General features: G+C 38.4%; 1 protein-coding gene across 1 annotated transcript; it reads right to left on the reverse strand.

Annotated features, from left to right (window-relative positions):
- Positions 1-2,095: 2,095 nt before the first annotated feature.
- LOC140931181 (2-hydroxyacyl-CoA lyase 1-like) lies at positions 2,096-19,724 on the reverse strand. The gene is made up of 17 exons (XM_073380937.1): positions 19,501-19,724; positions 17,898-17,938; positions 15,682-15,762; positions 14,448-14,520; positions 14,170-14,247; positions 12,533-12,627; positions 11,785-11,897; positions 10,563-10,698; positions 9,869-9,974; positions 8,718-8,801; positions 7,528-7,641; positions 6,956-7,009; positions 6,214-6,314; positions 5,087-5,257; positions 4,406-4,507; positions 3,895-4,090; positions 2,096-2,509 (listed from the first exon to the last, which is right to left on the reverse strand). The coding sequence occupies exons 1-17, from the start codon at positions 19,684-19,686 to the stop codon at positions 2,477-2,479; spliced, it is 1,764 nt and encodes a 587-aa protein (XP_073237038.1). The 5' UTR covers positions 19,687-19,724; the 3' UTR covers positions 2,096-2,476.
- Between the last annotated feature and the right edge of the window lie 756 nt (positions 19,725-20,480).

Genomic DNA, 20,480 nt, shown 5'->3' on the forward strand with positions numbered 1-20,480 from the left:
CATAGCCCCTAGAGATCGATGATATGGTAATTTTTTCATAGTATATTGACTGAATTGCTGAATTCTTTGTAATATCATGATGCGTTAAAAATATCCGATGATCGCCTATGTAAAATAAAAATGATCGGCGAAATTCGTCAAAATTTTACCGAGGCGAGTGCCTCGGTTGGCCTCATACTAGCTACGGCGCTGGTGTAGACTTGTTATAAGTCGACCTCTCATATTGTTTGTCATAAGTTCTCGCCCCGGGATTCTCGCACACATGCCAACTCTCCCGGATAGACTACTACACCAATCTCCAGGTCTCCCGTACGGGTCACCATATCTCCCGGATTAAATCATCTTTCGAGCTTTCCTGTGCCTTAGTTTGAGATGTAACCCATTTTCGGCTCAAAGCTTGAATGTTTGGTATTCGTAGTACGGTTTCTGGGGCATTTTTTACCTATTTAGTCATTGACAAAGATTATTTCTTGAAAACGATGATCGCGAATTCTGGGACGAAATTTTCCAGTCCTCAACTTTGCGAACCATTTAACCAAGCCGTGAACCGACCGGTTTGCCCATGTAAATAATTTCCCGACAAAGAAAAAACCCTAATATGGAGAAGGCATTGTTCGATTTGCCAATCGTGTAGTAACCTGAGATCACGCCCAATTGAAGCAGTTCTCATACATTCTCTCTTACCAAGAGCCATAATAGGGCCATTTATACGAGGAAAAATAAGACGCGTCTTACATAAGACGCGTCTTAAATAAGACGCGAACTTTTCGTATAAACGGCACATTTCGTCTAAAATAAGACGCGACTTAGCTAAGACGCGTGTTATTTTAGAACAGCCCTTAACACCTGTTCTTATAGCTAAGACGAGAAAAACTTCGTATAAATGACCGTCGTGTCTTACATAAGACGCGAATGCATGGTACGCATGCGTTAATTTTTGGCGGGAAAATTTTCGCGCCTTGTTGGTTGCCGTTGCTACGGGCAACATTCACTTGAAAACGAGCGAACCATTGATACGAGCTGTTCTCGTCTTAGATAAGACATGCTCGTATAATGGTAAATGGTACAGTTCGCGTCTTATTTAAGACGCGTCTTATGTAAGACGCGTCTTATTTTTCCTCGTATAAATGGCCCTAATGGGAGGCTCTTGTTCTTACGTAGTCCCGCTTTTCGTTTCGCCTTACCCGCCGGAATGTTTTTAAACAAAGTGAAATGAAAATACACCCTGATCTCAGGTTAACCGTGTTGCAGGATGACGGTGGTATACGCCCGGCTTTTCTGCACTCTGTCTCTTTCCATGACTTTCGTGAGCTGATAGACATCGAGAACGTCAGCCAATAAAAATGTAATTCACGAAATAGAATTTTACAAGAACATTTTTTGCGGAGCTGAATGAAGCAAAGTGATGCATTTCCAGTTTGATCAGGAGCCACACCCACATTGGACTCCTTGTGGGGTTATTTTAATTTTCCGACGAGCACCCCCTGCCACTTTTATATTGGAGTCGCCCCCTGGGAATGAAACACAATTGCATTGAAGGCATTCCGGGGGGTACTCTCTTATATAAGTCATATAGGTATGTGCAGCCCCAAAAGGTATGGTTTTTGGGCCGTTTCGGTCTGAAAACGGGAAAAACTTCGCCCATTTTGGTCTAGACTGTGAACAGGCTCTCTGTGCAGCCTGTACGTTCACAGGCTAATCACTTCGACGGAGCTGAAAGTAAAGGACTCGCGACGCGAAGGAATGTATCAAAGTTGACATTTTTGGAACAAGATTGGGCACGCGCAGTCTGTAGGTTTTCGGTTTTATTTAGCCTCCCTGCTTGGGAGGCTAGGTTTTATTCGGCTATTTGACGAAGTGAAAGTCGAGGTAGTTCGAGATATCTAAAAGTTCGAGATATCTCGAGATCACTTCGATTTCTTTGATTTATTCTTTGACTTATTCGAGGAAGAAAGAATTATTATTTTGGCTTTCCCGGCGTTTGAACTGGCTCACCTGTTCACCTGTCAGATCAGAGGAGACTCTAAGTTGAGGGATTAGCCGATTGCGCTACTGCGACCCACGGAAGTTCGGTGTATGAAAAATAACTATGAAATTATGCACTAGTTTCGGGAAAAGATTAGTTTCTAAATAGTCTTTATTTTCTAAATCATTGAAATTTACAAAAAGTGCACTGGCCCGCAGGTGGCTAGAGCTAATCTTCTGTGGTGGGCCAGTCAATTTACGTGTAGGAAATGTTTATTTTTTAATCTTAACCGGTTGGAAAAGGACATTTTTTGTCTCAAATAGGGTCAGGATTTCAGAACTGGGCGGCACACCCCCACCAAGAATTCCAAGGAGTACTCTCCAACGGTAGACATGTTGAAGTAAGAATCATTCCTTTTCTTCTGACGCGTATACGCGAAGCTATGTTTTCATGGTTTCCATTGGCCTTTTGTCCAAGTAAATCGTAAGAAGCCTTCCTATATTTAAAAGCTCACATCTTTGAGCGAGTAAGCCAGAAAAATTCCTGAAAATTGAAAAAAGACAAGAAAATACATTAATTAATTCTCTAATCTCAAGTTACATTCACAGTAAAGATGATCGGTTTATGCGCCAGTGCAGAAATTGGTATAATCTAGTATAATGTGAACAGCCACGACACAAGACGGCCCAAAACCGATACAGGACAAAGTACATTCCTTTCACGAGCGTTCCGTCCTGGGCGGCACACCGGCATAAAAATTGAGCCGAAAATTGCGTTTTACAAGTAACCTACTGGGCTGTCTCGTATGGGTTTCTTGAAAGCAAGAAATAGAGTCTTTAAGCGCTTTATAATTTTCATTTGTCAGAACTGACTGGCCAGACCATTCCCGTCGTCAAGACTATTTCACTTTTAATCAAAACTGTCCAGCCACATTAATCAAATACTAAATAGTATGCACGTAGGAGATCAACCTCGTTCCAAGGGACGGGTAGGAGAGAACCCTGGGAACGAGGTTGGAGGGAGATGGCTTCTCCGCAAAAACCCTTGGAAAAAGCTTTAAAATGTTTTGTCAAAATGATTGTTCTGACCATGGTCCGGCTGGCCAGTTCTGACTTTTGGAAAGCGCCCTTAACATGGATAGAGCCGGTGGGAAGCTGCCAGGCCTCGTACTATCACAGGAAAATGCTTGCAACATTACGCCCAAAGAAACCCCGGGGAGGACTCCGCATATGAAAGGGGCGGGGATGCTCGTCGGAAATTTTGAATTAAACCCCCAAAAGGAGTCCCCCCCTCCCGGGAAAGAAAAACACGACTCATGAAAATCCTACCAAGTCCGTCTGATTTGTGGATAAGTTCGGTTCATAAAAGGGATCTACAGAGGAGTTTTGGGAAAAAAATGTGTCTTTGAATCAAGAATTTGCTATTGGATTTTTTTAAGATAAAAAAGGAAACATTCTCGGCTTATAAAACCAACTAGCCCGAGTATCAGGCGTTTCTTGGGGACAGAAGGAAGAGAGAGGTGAGAAGAGGAGAGAGCCTACCTACCCCCCCCCCCCCATCCCTCCCCACACCCCTCCGCACTATTTAGTCTCTTCTCCCTTAACCCCTATAGCCTGCGAGCAAGCTTTCCATTTGGGGGATATCGCGAAAAGTACACGCGCGAGTGGCACGCGAGGGGAAACACGAGAGCGGGGGGCGGGGGAGAGGAAGCCTCTCGCGGCTTTGTCGTTCGCTCACGCGTATCGCACTCGCGTGGTTCGCTTCGCTCGCCCAAATGGAGAGCTTGCTCGCAGACTATAACCTCTAAGGAAGCCCTGATATTCAAGCTAAAAACCAAATTGATATGTTCCCCTACGTCACCCCCGCCCCCTCTCCGCCCTGTCCCGCCCGCCTCTGACACCTCTACTGTGCAGTTAGCGCTCATATACCTGAGGCTTTCTATCAGCATAGGGGCTGATCATGACATTAATCAACACTGGCTTCTTGACTTTCTTTGTCTCCTCAAAGGCAAATGTTAGCGCTGTATTGAGTTCTTCTGGTGTTTCTGCAAAGTAACCTTTTCCTGCAAATGCCTCAATGATTCGCTCATAATGAGTATTTGGTTTCAGGGCAGTGGGTGGGGCCCTAGAGAATATAAAGGAAAGAAAAACGTATGAAGTTTTACGGTCCAGCGTTGAATCTTTTAGCGCTGGACCGTTTGGTTACTTCTCAGTAAGTCATGTACCTGAACTTTTCCACTGTACTTTTGGTTTTTGACACTATCATCTTCGCTTAATCAAATAAGCCCCACCCCTCCCCTCTCAAACGTTCTTGAAACAAAAATGCCCAAGGGTGTGGGGGGGGGGGGGGCTAAAAAGATGATTTACCGTATAACTCGGGATTTTAAGAAACAAAATATATTTTGGGTTAATCAATTTTATATTCATTTTTTGGACTTACCCTCTCGCTGGATCCACTTCACATTCGCTCCAGCTCTTCTCATCCACACCACTGTAAATACCATTGTTGTTCACAATCACAAACACTATTGGTAGATTGTACCTGCAATAAAATGCCCCAAAGTTTCAACGGCCTCTATTCCTCTACCTTTCCAAGCCACTTGTGACATATTTATACCCATAAACTAAGTCAATATTATTCCAGGACATTTTTTGAAACAAAAAGGAACAAGAAAGCTTTCATGAAAGAAATTTTCAGGAGTAGTACAAACTTGCTAATACAGACTACATTCAAGACTTCTACTGATTGCACTTTTTTCTCAGTACAGTGACTACACTTACTCATCATCATCATCATAATCATCGTTTTTTGTCAATGCAAGTTTAGCTACCCGAACATAATTCCTCCCTATTGCTGACTAGCACGAAAATAAATGCTTAAGATAAGAAACTGGAGTGATAAATGTTCATCTGAGACACATGAATTTCAGATTTTTAAGTTAGTGGAGGATCCTCCCATTCAGTCCCTAAGATAACAGCATGGCCCGGCCTCGAAAATAATTTTTCTTGGTCCTGCAGGCCTCGGTTTACCTTAAAAATAAGAAAGGGGGCGATAGGGACCCCACCGCTAAATCTGTCAGTGCATTTCATTAAATTGTTAAATCAAAACTATGATAAGCACCTGCATGCAGTTTCAAGTTCCATTCCTGAAAATCCAAATGCACTATCACCTTGTACACACACCACCCTCCTGGGGGTACGTGAAGCATCTGTTTGGCTTTCAGCTAGCAGGGCTGCAGCAATAGCAAACCCAATTCCGACTCCCATTGTACCAAATGTGCCCGCATCTAGTCTAAAAAGGTCGAACATGGAAGAAAAAGCTAAATGTGACACAAAAAATAGGTTATTGTCATTCCCTTTCCATGCCATTTGCAAAGAGTATAAAGAAATACTTCAAAACACACTACACGCGGTGCGGTTGTCATTACCTGAGAAAACAGCAGACACTTTGTGATGCCACCACAAGGTTTCTTGGGAAATGACATCTGAGAAACAAGCACAGAAATTCCACACTGATGACATGTCACTCCCAAGCTCTCGGTAGTCATGCATCTGATTGGATGAGACAAATTTTAAACCAATAAGAAGCACTACCCAGATCTGGATAGTGACACGTCATCAGCATGGACTTTCTGCGATGTTTCCTCGGACGTCATTTTGTGGGGAAACTAGTGATGCCGTCGCAAAATGTCAGCTGTTTTCTTAAGCTCAACTATCATAGGACACACCATCTGAAGTTATGCGTGACGGTACCACTTAACCAATGGCAGTTCTGAAAGGAGCACAATTTTAGAACTTAGGTCAGCCAAACACAAATTTCTAAGAAAACTTGCCACCAAACTTTGCTAGTTAAAGAAATGAATGGGCAAAAAAAAAAACCAAGCAAAAATAGTGAGGATAAGACGCATAAAATAGAGATTTTTACATGTAGATCAGAGTGTGGATACAAAATTGAGTTTGAGTTTGACTGACTTGCCTTGCAAATGATTATCAAATGAATGTGAACATGTGCTTCTTTTCATGGAACAATCTGAGGGTCCATATTTCTACGAATTGACTCATATAAGAGACCCTTGACTTTCTTTATAATCATCATCATTACTATTATTATTATTATTATTATTATTATTATTATTATTATTAAAGACAAAGGTAGAATGGACAAGTTTATTATGTACTCCTTTCTTCTATCCAATTAAAACAGTTGTCAACAATAATGAAACTGGACAAATACACAGCTAAGCAGACCTTTTCCTGGGAAGTTGATTTGGCATCATTGTCCGTCCAATGTCCATAGTGTTGGCACCTTCATTAACTATTATACAGTCATGTGGTAAATGCTTTTTAAGCTGGCAAAGTACAAAATATTGTCAAGTAAAAGCCTTCAGCTTACTGCTGATAGGGAGGTATACTGTCCTTTGGGAAAATACCTAGAGGGGGGAGGGTATCATGGTAGAAAACCAGTTGTTCAATAGGAGGATAGTGTAATCCACAATCCACTGGATAAGTGTTAGGGAAACCTATTGCACTATCCAATGTACAGTGATTTTTCTGGTGGATATTTATCCACCTTTGGAGCAACTGTTAGCAGACCTGAATTATACCTGTAGACTGACAGAAAAACCCATTTCAACCTTTATACAAAATTCCAAACAAAAACAACCAAGAAATAAGACAAGACAAGACACCTGCAAATAAATGCCTTGTCTGGACATTTCTCTGGTGGCAACCCAGACCCTGTTAGCTGATTGTGCCATTTATGCAATTGTTTTTCCACCTATCATCATACAGTAAAGTTGTGGCTCAGAAAGTAGTTTACGAGTAGTCCCCATTTTTCCTCAGTTATAGTAGAGTGAGTGAAACACGAGCACGCGTGAAAATCACCCCACGCTAGAAAGGGGCTACTCTACTATCCCTAAGGAAAAATGGGGACTACTCGTAGTCTACTCAGAAAGCTGGTGGAGCATCACTTAGTGTGTGTGTGTCTAACCTGTCCATAAACTTGATAATAATTCATTGGAACTGTTGACTCATTGGCAAGTTCCTGGAAGCATAAAATAGTTACTAAGCTTCTTAATGACTGCTTTATTTAATTAATTTAATTAATTTTATTGACCTTTGTCTTCTTTTATCATTGTTATATTCTTATTGTCATGTACTTGGTTTATAATTTTGTAATGTAAAATTGACTCTGAAAAGCCCCGTGGGGACGAGCCAATAAAGTATGTATGTATGTATGTATGTACTATAGATAAATAAAAATTATCATTTCTTTCAAATTTCCATATTTCACTACATCCAGTTAAGCCTCTGTATTAGCTTTGCCGTCATTCAAAAGCTTGAAATTTTCTGTACCACAAAAATGCAGTTTCTTGTAATTTGCTATCTTATACAGTTTGCAGGTTTCAAATGTTTATTTAACTTGTACATTGTTTTTAGTAATGCTTTCATTCTTAAAACCTGACTAAACACTTCAGGCCTTTTAAAAGCAGAACTTTAAAGAAGTGACTTTGATTCATTATCCACTGTGAACAAAATGTGCTAAAAAAACACACTATTTACCTCATTTCCTTTCTTATTGGCTTCTGATTTTTCCAGCAACTCTTTTCTCCATGAAGCTGTGCCACACAGATTACTTGGAGTCTTCCCATAGGCTCTGATCACTATTGAGTTCAACTAGTAAACAATAATACAGATCATCATCTGCCCATTCAGGATTTCTCAGGTTGGTTACACAAGTAAGAGTCCCTCTTTGGCCATACAATAAATCCTTTATTGACCACAAGCTTGGTCAATAATTCTGTTTATTGGTGAGTATACCATTATCTATAAAAATGCACTTTATTTGAGTGTCAGTGTACTTAGTATGAAGGTACTAGTTGGGGACACTATTTTTACGTCACCTACTGGAGACGGGACAGCCATTTTATGTGGTCATCTGAGCCACACGAAGGTCTAACCATGATTTGCAGGGTAAAGACAGTCCCTTTATTTCTCAGACATTTTGAGACCCTGAGTGTTGGTACAGTCCCGGGAATCGAACCCGTGACCTCCTGCTCTGCAGTCAAGCAGGTGCAATAACAACTGTGGATATCCCCACCAGTGAGCACTTATAATGTGAAACCTGAAAAAACATGTTCTGCACATTATGTATCCCCAAATTATTTTTTTTATCTTCAGGAAATAAACGAACTATAACATGACTGCTCCTATTGGCAACTTTCATCCACTATTTACCCCCTGTAGAGTCCAGGTGATGACATTGTTTTTATCCCATTAATCCCTATGTTACAGGTTAAAATTAAACTTAGGTTAATTTTTTTAAACCTAGGTTGATTCTTAATTTTCATTACCTCCTAGCCCTAATTCAAGAATAATTAGGGCAACTAGGAGACAAAGGAATATGAGAATCAACCTAGGTTAAAAAAATTAACCTGAGTTCAAATTTAACCTGTAACACCTACATGTCTGCAAAGATGGGGTTTACTGTTTAGGTTTTTCACAGCTGAGGAACCTCTTTTTTATTATTTAATTTTTCACATCCAAATTGACACATTTCACTATGCATTTTTTGACATCAGAGTACATATAGGTTGCCCAAGAAGGTTTTAATTAACCGGAAAAGTAGTAGCTGAGCAAAACCATTTACCAAAAGCCCACAGAAAATTAGTTCATGGTATCCTGGTCAAGAGAAGAGTAAAATAAGGAAAATCAAGCTTGTAGTTATTTTTAACACAGCTAAATTATTGCACCTGTTCTGTGACACTTTTAACATCTCCCAACAGCGCGATCTCAGCAGGAATATTATTCCCCATCTCCTCTGCATGGAGATCAATCTGCAAGGGAAAAAGTACCAATTGATAAATTATTTAACTTAGAATTGTTAGTGATAGTCATGTCTTGACACATTTTTTTAAAGCTGGCTCAATAAAAACCAGTACAGCATGAAACTCTCACAGAAGATGGGGAGCTGAGGGGAAGGAGGTACTTTAACAAATTTCCACCAAATATTGGCATGACAATTTCAAACAAACTGTAGAGAAATATTAAAATTTAGAACATTTTTTATTTTAATGAATAATGTTCAAATTTTAAAATTCTTATTACTTTTCCTAGCATGATGGAAACCAAATATTACAAATCCAACATGGTGGCTCTTTGGAGACATGACACCATGCCCATGTTACGTGTCATTTCACCCAGACCAGGTTGACTTATTATAAGTTTTAACGACAAATATATGTTGTGCAAACCCTTCAGTGTGAAACTTAAGTTAAGCCATGCCAGGCAGGATTAGGAGCTGGTTGGGTGACCAGCTGCTCATTTAGAAGGGAGCTTTAGCATCCAAAACGGCGACGGCAGCAAAAATGTCACTTTTAAAATAAACTCACATTTTTTCAAACTTCGTCACATTTATTCCAATTCACTGAAAATGTGAAATGTAGGCGAATTTCCCTGGAGTTGATTTCTTGGGGACTGGACTCAAGTTAAGAAAGAGAAAGAAAAATTTGTCGTTGCTCGTTTACATTCTCCATAAAAATATAATGTGAAATTAGGCATTTCCACATTGTAGTTGTGCAGTGACAGCAAAGAAATGTACAATAAAGTGTGATGCACATGCAAAGTTGTTGTTTTGCTAATCAGACCTACATGTATTACATTTTTGCTGTTCTCATCGCCGTCGCCATCGTCATTGGTTTTGAGCTCCCTGATCCTGTCATATGGGGAGTTCCACTTCTCTCTCTCTTGCCTTCTCCTTATTTTGTTTCATTTGTCCTTTTTGATTAAAAATGCATATTGCAAAAAAAAAAAAAACTTGGTAAAAAATGTCTGGGAATGATGGAGAAGAATTTGAAATGTGATGCTTGGGATAGCAGGAGGTTCAACTGTGACTGTAAAGTACCTGAACAATCTTAATATTAGCCTTGAACCTTGGAGGTTTTCCAAAATGAAGAATCCAGTTTAATCTTGCTCCAAACAGGAAAATTAGATCAGCTTGTGACAATGCCCTAATAAAGACGAATATTTCTTTCATCATCATCATAACCATCATCATCATCATCAAGGAATACCTTAGCCTGTGTGGAAAGTGAAAGGGGGAAGGAAATAGCAAAGAGCACACAAAGAGGGGGAAAATGTTTCCACTCCTTGCATGCACTTTGCACTCTCACACGCTTAAATTCCCCCATTCCCTTCCCCTTTTAACACCTGCCACCCAGGCTAGGCATACATAGGCCACAAGACACTGACAGCAGCTGCAGAAAACCCACCCAGAGAGAGTTTCACCTGCTTAGTGGTGTCTGAGTAGTACAAGGTAACTAAGTAGTGTTATTCCTTGCTAATTATAACCCAATGGAGAGAGTGCTTGTCCATCCCGGGCTTACCCCATTATTATGTTGCCATTCTACTGGCTTTTCTTTATAATGCTATTTTGAATTAACAAATTATTTCATTCTTGATTAAAATATTGATTGCTTGATTAACTGTTTCATTAACTATAAAAACGTTTTGTTGATTTATTGTCCACCATATGACTCACAACTAAGGCTTACATGGGTGAAGCATGCATACATCTGACACTACAATGCTTCACTGACCTTGATCTGGCGGCAGCAACACTTAATGGATGTTCATCAGAAATGACACCTTTTCCCATGGGTGTTGGTAGAAAAGGTAGCTTGCACCTCTCAACAAATTCCAGAAGGGGTTTCTCTGCATGCCCATATGCTGCACCTAATTTTAGCACAAGAACAGCAAGAAAAATGTTGTTTTGAAAAAATGGGAGGTAAAACATTCACTGCTATTGATAACTGGGTGTGAACAGGCAAAATGTGATTTTAAATAATAACTTACTATAAGATGAGAGTGATAACTTTGAGTGTCTGAATGACCAGCAGACAACAATTAACAAGATGATCTACTGATTTCAATACTGTGTATTTTTTCCTCTTTAACTAAAAGCTGGCTTCTTGTGCTTACTCCTTAGTGCTAAATGACAAAACTACTTATAAGCCATTTAAACATTATTATTATTCATTCAAAATATTTCCCCACTTCTGATTGGCTAAAAGCACACACATTATTCACCATAACCAGTTACTGATGACTAAATTTGGAATAATTTTGTGTTTAAATTATGAGGAAATGACGTCAAAAATGCAGCCCGCTACAGGTTAATGCACCATTTACCGAGAAAACCTGGGGACGACGTTGAGTTATTTTGGTTGTGAAAGCAAAAATGGTAGACACTTCACTAGTTTTAAAAGTAAGAACTACAGCTGGAACTAGGCAAAATAATAACTAAAAACATAGCAAAAACAGCAAGAAGACAACTCGGTGGGCGACATCTGCTATTTGGAGAATATTTGCGGACCTGGACAAACCTAAACGTACAATATCGAAGATGAACTTAACATCGATGCAGGTAAGCATGTTTTAGCTATGTTTTTAAACTAGGAATTATTTTCGTAGGATATGAAGAATTAAGCAGATCTCGAAGGGTGTTATCCACCTTGGCCAACACCCTCCTTGATCTGCTTAATTCTTCATATCCTATGAAAGCCGAATTCATTAATTGCTAAATTTTCATAATAATTTTTAGGAAACAAAATTGACATCAAACAGAGTACCATTGTTAAAGTTTATAATGATTAATGAGATGATAATGATTGCACTTTAAGATTCCACTCAATTGAAGTTTCCACATAAACTTTCCAACAAACTTCTTGGTCATTTCTGGGTATCTTTCATAGTCAAGTTATCAGTACAACAACCAGGAAGCTAAAAATAAGTTACACTTAGTTTGGAGTGTTTCATTACCTTTGCCAATTATTACAAGAGGCTTTTTAGCTTCAGTAAGAATCTTAACTGCTTTTTCCACTTCAGATGGATCAGCCAAAGACTTGGGTGGGGCTGGACATCGAGAAATTGATCTGTGGAAAAAATTGACCTCATGTAAAGAAATGACATTGAATCAGTTGAAAACCCATTATCCTTTTTTATACACTACAGGGGAAAATGACTTTTGATAATCAGGCTTAATTTTGCTGCACCAGAGGGGGGAGGATGCGTGCATAACGTTTCTCAAGCGTAGTTACTCTTCTTCCTACCTGCTACGAAGCTTAGTGCCGCAAGTTGCGCACACAAGACCGTATGCCCTTAGAACAGGAGAATCTGTTTCTGTGCCTGATATGCCTCCTCAAGAACTAACAGATTTGGAAATTTTTGCACCATCAAATACCAGAATCACGTTTAAAATAGCGAAATGTGATATGTCTTAACATTAACAGTTATATTTACGTGTCATAATTCCAAGGTATTTGTATGTAATTAATGACCTGCCTTGTAATTCAGTTTATGCTTCAAAAAGGTTGAATAAACGATCATTATTATTATTATTATTATTATCATTATTATTATTATTATTATTATTAATACCAAATAGTTGGAGCAAAATTATGTAGTTGCAAATATTGGCAGAGACAACATCAGTAAAAACACTTGTTGGAATATTTTTAAATATTATGAACTTATTACATGTATGTATCCAGCTTTTATGAACAGTCACCTTGCCTTACAAGCTGCAATGGTTTCAGTAATCATATTTCCTGGTAGGTCTAGATAACAAGCACCAGGTCTGCCATACATACTTGTTCGTACCGCCTATACATGAAAAATATTATTTTATTTTAAAGATATGACTAAGAAATCAACATGATCATGGTAGCTTTTTATACATTTAAGCTTTTTCATATTTTTACAAGGATTAAATCCTCTTTTAAAACTTTAAGAATTTATTAATAACCATTATTTTTGGCATATAAAAGGAGTTTCAAGTAAGGATCTTTTAAAACTAAACATGGTAAATATACTTAAATCATTATAAAAGTAAAACAATAACACTTCAATTATACAATTTAGTTTCTTCCCACATACAGACAAATTCATTTGACTAATTCACTGATTAATAACACCTAGAGAGACAACAATATTGATATTGACTTGACTACAATGTTCTTAACCTAGAGAGACATTATATGTACATGTGTGTACTGATGCCCTGTTAGAGCAAATTCCGACACGCAACGTGGCCTTTTGTTACGAAAAATTGTATTGCGTGACTAGCGTGATTTTCTAGATGCTTTGCGAGAGTTCATAGTCTGTTTATTTTAGGATCTTGTGTAAGCGTTTCTAAAGCCGTATATTTTGTAATCTTTCTATAACTAGACTATTTGGAAAGTTCTAGAATGTTATTGCGAAAGTAAGTAGGTGAGTCCGAGTTAAGTTTTAACTAGTTTTCATAAGTGAAGAGAGTTTCACATTAGTCGTGTTTAGTCAAGTGTGACGAAGGCAGTGTTGCTTCAAGTTGGTGGAGGCCGTGTAAGTTTAACGAGTTACGTGCTGTTGCGGAGTTTTACTTCGTGGAAACTACATTCATTGTTGGAATAAATCTTCTTGTTGCTGTTCCGACAACCCTGCGTTCAGTTTGCTTTGCAAGCTACCCGTCCTCTAAAAGATTACACCTTTATATGGTGACGTAATTAAGATTCTTGATGAAATGGCCACAAATGACATGAAGATGGGTTGAAACTGTGACAATGACGAGTAAAATCACAACTACAATAGTGAAATGGTGACAGTGACATGACCTCTTCTTCATTCAATATCCAAAACCTCCACCTAAGAAGGCCTCTGTATCAAAATATTAGGGAGTTTAAGATCCAACGACGCGGACGACAACTCGGACGTCAGAAAAACAATAGGTTTAATTAGCAAAACAACAACTTCGCAACACACTTTTTTGTTCATTTCTTCCCCGTTTTTGAATGACTACGACGTGAAAATGCCTAATTTTGCATTTTATGGAGGACGTAAACAAGCAATGACAAAATTTTATTTCTCTTTCTGAGTCTGAATATGGTCCCTTGAAATTCAGCTTCAGGAGGGTTCGCCTACAATTGACAAAGTAAGTGGGTAGGAATAATCGCTTTAAAGACTGACAAAACTCAAATTCACTTTTTAAGCGACGTTCTTGTCGCCGTCGCGCTGTTGGATCTTAAAGTCCCTAATAATTGATGTTAGTGACCATGACAGACTTTCCTTGCACCAAAACTATAACTAACATGCGGGAGGATTTTCAAAACTGTAGATTGTATCAGCTTATGAAAATAATAAATGTAAATACGTATCAAAAATATGTAGTACCTTTTCAACAAAGAAGGGTATTTGCCCTATGCTTCCTGGTCGTGCAGAGTACTTAGTGTAAAGTCTTGCTGCTTCAACCTGCAAAACAAGGCAAAAAGGGACAACAAGATGATGAAAAAATAATTAACTGTAATTTTCACACATTGTATTGTGCAAAAATAAAGATGGTCAAAAGTAACCTGGAATAGATGGGATTTTACTATTTCCAGCAAGACCTTACCAAGGAACCACAACAATGAAAAACAGTTCTTCTACTTACTAAAATAGCCACTACTTACTTGTGGAAATTCTTGAAAAGCACCCATACTTTCTTGATCCACATCACATGAACCACCAATTACTAGAACTGGCCTAAAGAAACATGCAGACACACAGACAAAGAAGTGCAATAATGTACTAAGACTTAAATATTGCTATTCACATTTAATAACAATAAAAATTTAATGATTAATTTGAAATGTGCAAATGTCTATGCATGGTTCGTACCCAAGGACTTTTCAAGGACTTTCAAAGACACATCTTCCATTTTTCAAGGACTCCATTCAGTGCAAAAAAGACCTTGAGTTCTACCACAATATGAGCAATTTTATCCTGAAGGTCTTTTTGTGTTTGCTCCTTTTCCTTTGGGTTGGATAAATAAAGTTGGCACCAAAATTCAGGGACTCTTCAGAACCCATTGCAATTTTCAAAGAATTTCAAGGCCTTGATTTTTTTGTAGAAAATTCAAGGACTTTCAAGGTGTGCGTGAAGCCTGTCTATGTGAAGAATTATACAGCTTGAGGAGGGTGTGATCCACCGAGGCCTTAACAGTGTCTGAGATCTGCAAAATTCTTGGTATCATACATAAGCCTAATAAATTAAAAAATTTGTTTTATTATTCATTCAAAATATTTCTGAGTTAAACAACCTTAAATTATGCATCCTTCTCATATTTTTCTTCAGAACATCAACAGAAACTGTACTCCTCAAAAAGTAGATGACATTTACCAAGAAACATTTTTGGGTTATTTTTGCATTTCCTCCATTCAGTTTTATAGTCAGAAATTCGGGCTTGTGTTTGGATCACCGTGAACTCAAGGGTGCCATGCTACTTCCACAAAACAAAGTTGTGATTGTATGTTGAGGCAATATACCATGGTATCAGTGGTAGGTATATCACTCACACCTTCCAACTTCATCAGTGCTAGCTAGTTATATAATAAAGAATTGTCCAGGAAACTAAGGCCAATCAAAAATGGTAAAATAATATTTTGAATATATAATACATGTAAATTGAAATACACAAGCTTTCCCGCTAGCTAAAGCTTCTAAAAGTTTACACATGCATGAACATCAAAAGGAATATATATATTAAGGTCTTGAGGGTTCACTGCAGGCAAGTGTTGCTACCAAAATAATACTCTTACTGATGATACAAGCCTCAGGTAAAACTTACAATTTTACATTCTACATGGTACAATATCAAAATAATTATTCTTACATCTACTTTAGGTATATAACAGACAGACTTACCAGCAGTTACTCATTGCATTTGCCATTCCTCCAAGAGCATGTAATAAACCTGGTCCAGAAACCACCAAGCAAACACCAGGCCTGCAAGAAATCCCCATTCACAATAAATAAACTGGGTACTAGTCAATTGAGATAGCCCATATACTTCTATTAAGATGTGGCTAAATTAGACTTGTCACTAGTCGAACTCTCATACATTCTTAAAAGCGAGCTTCATTGCATGAGCTGGTCGCGCAGTGACTATTAAAGCGAGCGACGAATTCTCAAGGTCAACTTGTTTTGCATGAATGGATTTGAATCATGTTATAAATTCACACAGGAAAAAAATGATTGACATATGCATATTGGAAGTGTGGCCAAGTGGTCTGCATGTCAGACTTGTAATCTAGTGGTTCTGGGTTCAAGTCCCACTCTGGCCACTTGCTAGATTTGTTCTCGGCCATCTCAAGTTCAAAACCTCGGCCACGCTGGTAAATAGCCAACTGGTTGCCTCCTGCCAGTTGGGGTTTTTAATGAATTATTTGTTTCAAAGTATTTGAGTGGAGTGCCTGTTAACTAGAGCTCTGGATAAGCTAAGTGCACTTTCCACTTTAACCCTTTTTTAAGCCCCAATATCCAGATACGAATTCTCCAAACTGATCTCTATACATTTCCATAAAGAATAAGTTGAGAGTATTTGATAAAAGATCAAAGCATTTCTCTTAGGTGATCAATTTATTAATTCTCATAACCTAATCTCTTGACAATCTATAGATATGGTTAGGAGAAAATTGATGTTGGTCACCACTGGGACTTAAAGGGTTAAACAAGCCCTTAAACCCTAAACCTTAACCCTAATATTATTATGCTGCGTCAGGAGCCGCATGAAATATCACTCACTGTCCTATTGGTCAATTGTCATGCCATCACTGATAGAATTTTCAACCATTGAATTTAGCACCAAACAGGTATGAAAAGTCGATCCTTTAAAATGGCATAACCAACCAGGAAAAAAAAACGACTTTTAGAAAGTCTATGGCTAAATGTAATTTAAGTGAAGTTAGTCACAAGACCATGCAGGCCAGAGGTCTCTATCATTAATCGTATATAAGGCGGTCTTTGGAATTTGCAGTGCTCTAGTAGTTTTACAGTGCTTTCGCTGCAGTCAATCATTTTGCTCACTGCTGGCTTCACTTTGCAATAGCTATAGCTGTTTTTGCTCCCAGTCCCTTCTTTTCTCTTCATGTCCATTGGTAAGTATTGACGAATTTTTTCACTGAGGTTCTCAGTGTGACGGTGTGTGGTGGTTGCTGCTCACAGGGTTGCCATGGTTATGTTCCGTGCTTGTTTGCGGTACCTTCCCCAATCCCATCTAATGTTGAAGGGTTTTACAATATTATACGTGTGAACTTTATTTGTTTTTTTTTTCCTTTTTTACTTATGTACTTCCTCTCTTACTGCAATACCAAAACAGTGTGAATAACTTAGAGGATTTTTCTTGATGTTGTTGAGGGCCTGGGTATCAATCTAGAGCTGAAATTCTTTATTTTGAACTGGTTAGCAAATCTGTGCCAGTAAAGCTCAAAAGTTCTTGCCATACACAGTGCTCAACCTCAGGGGGTAGTCCACTATACATTGTAGTCCAGGAGGACTAGTACAAAATACTTCTGGACTAGAAAAACTTAATTAGTTTTACGATAATGTACCCTTCTCCATTCTAATTTTTTTTTTTCATATGTACACGTAGTTTAAACAACCTTGTACTAATTAACATTGTACAAGTAATGTATTATCTATAGGATGGAGTAAAAATGAAATACAAATACAAATACAATACAAAAACTTAGAGCCACAAACAAGAAACTAATTTGTAATTTGTATACAGCAACAAGCTCGGTTCCATGTTGTGGTCAACTTTCAAACTTGCCAGAAATCAAAGACCAACTTCCCTATTTCAGACTAACTGACTTACAGTTCAAAATCTGGCAATGATTTGTTTTCCATAGTTTTATATAGGTACACTGTAGATTCTAAAAAATTTTTTATAATACTTAGGGTAATTGACATCTTGTTCTAAACTGCTATTAAATTTGGAACACCTCATTTACAAATTTTAGAACACTTTGAACACCATACAAAAAAATATATGTTTATTTATTTTGACCATTAATCAATTATTCGAGCAAATACAGCAAATTCTTTCGATCCCATCAATTGAAACAAGTTCCCCTACTAACCTTCCAGTCAGATAGCCAATAGCCGATGCTGCATAACAAGCCTATAACGCAGAGAATGTATCAGGCTATCCATTACATGAGAATATATGAAAGTGTACCAGGAAGTTTCTAACGGGGTGTAAACAAACCAACAACATGACAGGCAAAGCAACGTGAACAACTTTGTAAAAAATGCTAAAGCTTGGTTTTCATATGATCATCTGGATCGTCCTGATCATCCCAGTCATCTCAAATAATAGTGAACTTACGCAACAGGACGGGAGAGGGAAGAAGACGGCAAACCTTGTGTGACAAGCGTGACAATAATTTTGTTTGAAAAAACTTTTCGCCAAAATTCACTTTCCTTTAAACAGATCTTTTTGTAAAAGACCAGAAAACATTGATGTTAAGTGAAGATCACGACAAAACACGTAAGAAATAGCCTTGTCACGTTTGTCACACACGAGCGTTCTGCTGTCCTCTTCTTCCTGCCGTCCTGTTGCGTAAACTCACTAATGTTCAGACAATCAGGACGATTATATGGAAATGCTACCTGGGCAATCACAAACGACCCAGATGACTGGTATGACCTTGATGGCTTGGATACACTTGAGTTCTATCCAGGACAATCAGGACACCTGTTGACATTTTAAAGTGATCATATGGCAACACTCTCAGACAACTGAGACAATTGAAGCAAGACAAAGCTAGTACGTGATATCAAGTTTTCAACATGATACTATGACATCGTGGATTTCTTCTAGATTCTCGACGCCGCAAAATCGAAAGAAAAAGCAGATAGCAAGGTACAAGGTTCGCACTCCACGTCAGGATCATCAGTATTGTCTCTAAATTTTTTGAAACAACTGGGGTGATCAGGACAATCATATGGAAACCAGGCTTAAAAACATTGCAAGAGAGAAACCTCTGCTTGCAAGGTGCATCCCCAGGCAGAATCTGGACAATTAGCCCCCGACAACTAGCCCCCAGTATACAGACAATTAGCCCCCACTATCTAGACAATTAGCCCCCACCCACATTGTGATATATAAAGTTAAAAAACCACAACATTGTAAGTTATGATGTAATAAAATATACCAAATCAGTTATACTCCTGCGTTCTCTTCTCTTGATGTTTCAATCGATGGATTTTGTTTTCACGGTGGTCTTGGAGAACGCAAAATATCCTTGACATCTGGATTAGCACATAGAGTACAGTTTCAAATCCAAAAGGAGATCCAGACTGAAGGAAATCCTTCAGTCTTTTTTTTTCTCCTTTTTTTTTAAGAAAAAATTTAAATCAAATCATAGAATAAGATTTTGTTCTCGTAAATTCAAACTGCCTGTTTAAATCACAGAAAAAAAAAGTTCTTATCCTATGATTTGCTTTAAATTTTTCACGTAAAATAACGGAAAACCTTTTCTTTATAAATTGAGAGATTCGGAGCAATCTCGAACTTAGAGTGTTTGTATTAATTATTAGTGAGAAATAGTATGAAATTGCTACATGCATGATAAATGTATGGAGTTGTAGGGAAATCATACCCGAACTGAGCTGGAGAATTTTTGCAAAAATCAATCAACGACTAAACTGTCGCGCGTGTGATGACAGCGAAATGCTCACCGCTTGCTCGTTTCTCATGCCGATGTATTTGATTCCCTCTGCCTGTGCAGCTCCCGCCACCTCGACAACCGGAATACCCACAACTCCAAACATATATTCCACACCTTGAGTTTTCAAGGCACAGGCCAGGAGAGTAGCGCCATTTAGAGCATCGCCTTCGACATCTTCCTCACTTGCTGCCGCCATTTTGAAATCTGCGATACAATACGTGTCTCCATACACCGAGTGGGGTGTCTTTATCTTTTCGTAAAATGAGAAAGAAAAAAAAAGGGAAAGCCGGAATGGGGACTGCAAAAGAGTCCGTATTTTTGCGTATTCATATACGCGCGAACAATCAAACAAAAGGTCTGGAGCGAAGCTGAAAACGGAGAGCGAGACTTTTCTCCTGCTTTTCTCTCGCCTCACCAGGCTTAGCCTGTTCCTGGCTCCTGGATAGTCGGGCCTGCTGAATTGAAAACGCGCGAACACGAAAATAAAACGGGAGAAAACTTTTCGCGTGCCTTTTACTTTCGCGTCTTCCCACTATCTGAGCACCTGGAACAGGCTACACTGGGGGCGTCGATAAAACCTGGAACATGGAACATTCCGGAACATGCCGGAACATTCCGGAACATCCCGGAATATGAAAAAATAAAATTAATTTTCGTGAAAAAAAAATATAATAAAATAACAATAATAAAATAATTTTTGTAAAAATTAATAATAACGTAAAATAACAAAAGAAAAACGAAAAATAATGAAATAATCAAGAAAAAGAAACTGGTATCCTCTCTGAGTATGAGAAAAAAATATTTTGTCGCAACAAATTAAAATTTGTTGGGCGAGAGGGTTCATGCAAATGACAGTAACGAATGAAGGCTTGCTTCTAAATTCAAAATATATTAAAATAGGTCGCGAGGAGTGGGGTTTTTTAAGCTCTCCTCTCACAGCTACCTGTTGTAATTGTTTGCCGTGAGTTAATGGCGGTTATCCAATCACGG

The sequence above is a fragment of the Porites lutea genome, chromosome 3, assembly GCF_958299795.1.
Source record: "Porites lutea chromosome 3, jaPorLute2.1, whole genome shotgun sequence".
Taxonomy (NCBI): domain Eukaryota; kingdom Metazoa; phylum Cnidaria; class Anthozoa; order Scleractinia; family Poritidae; genus Porites; species Porites lutea.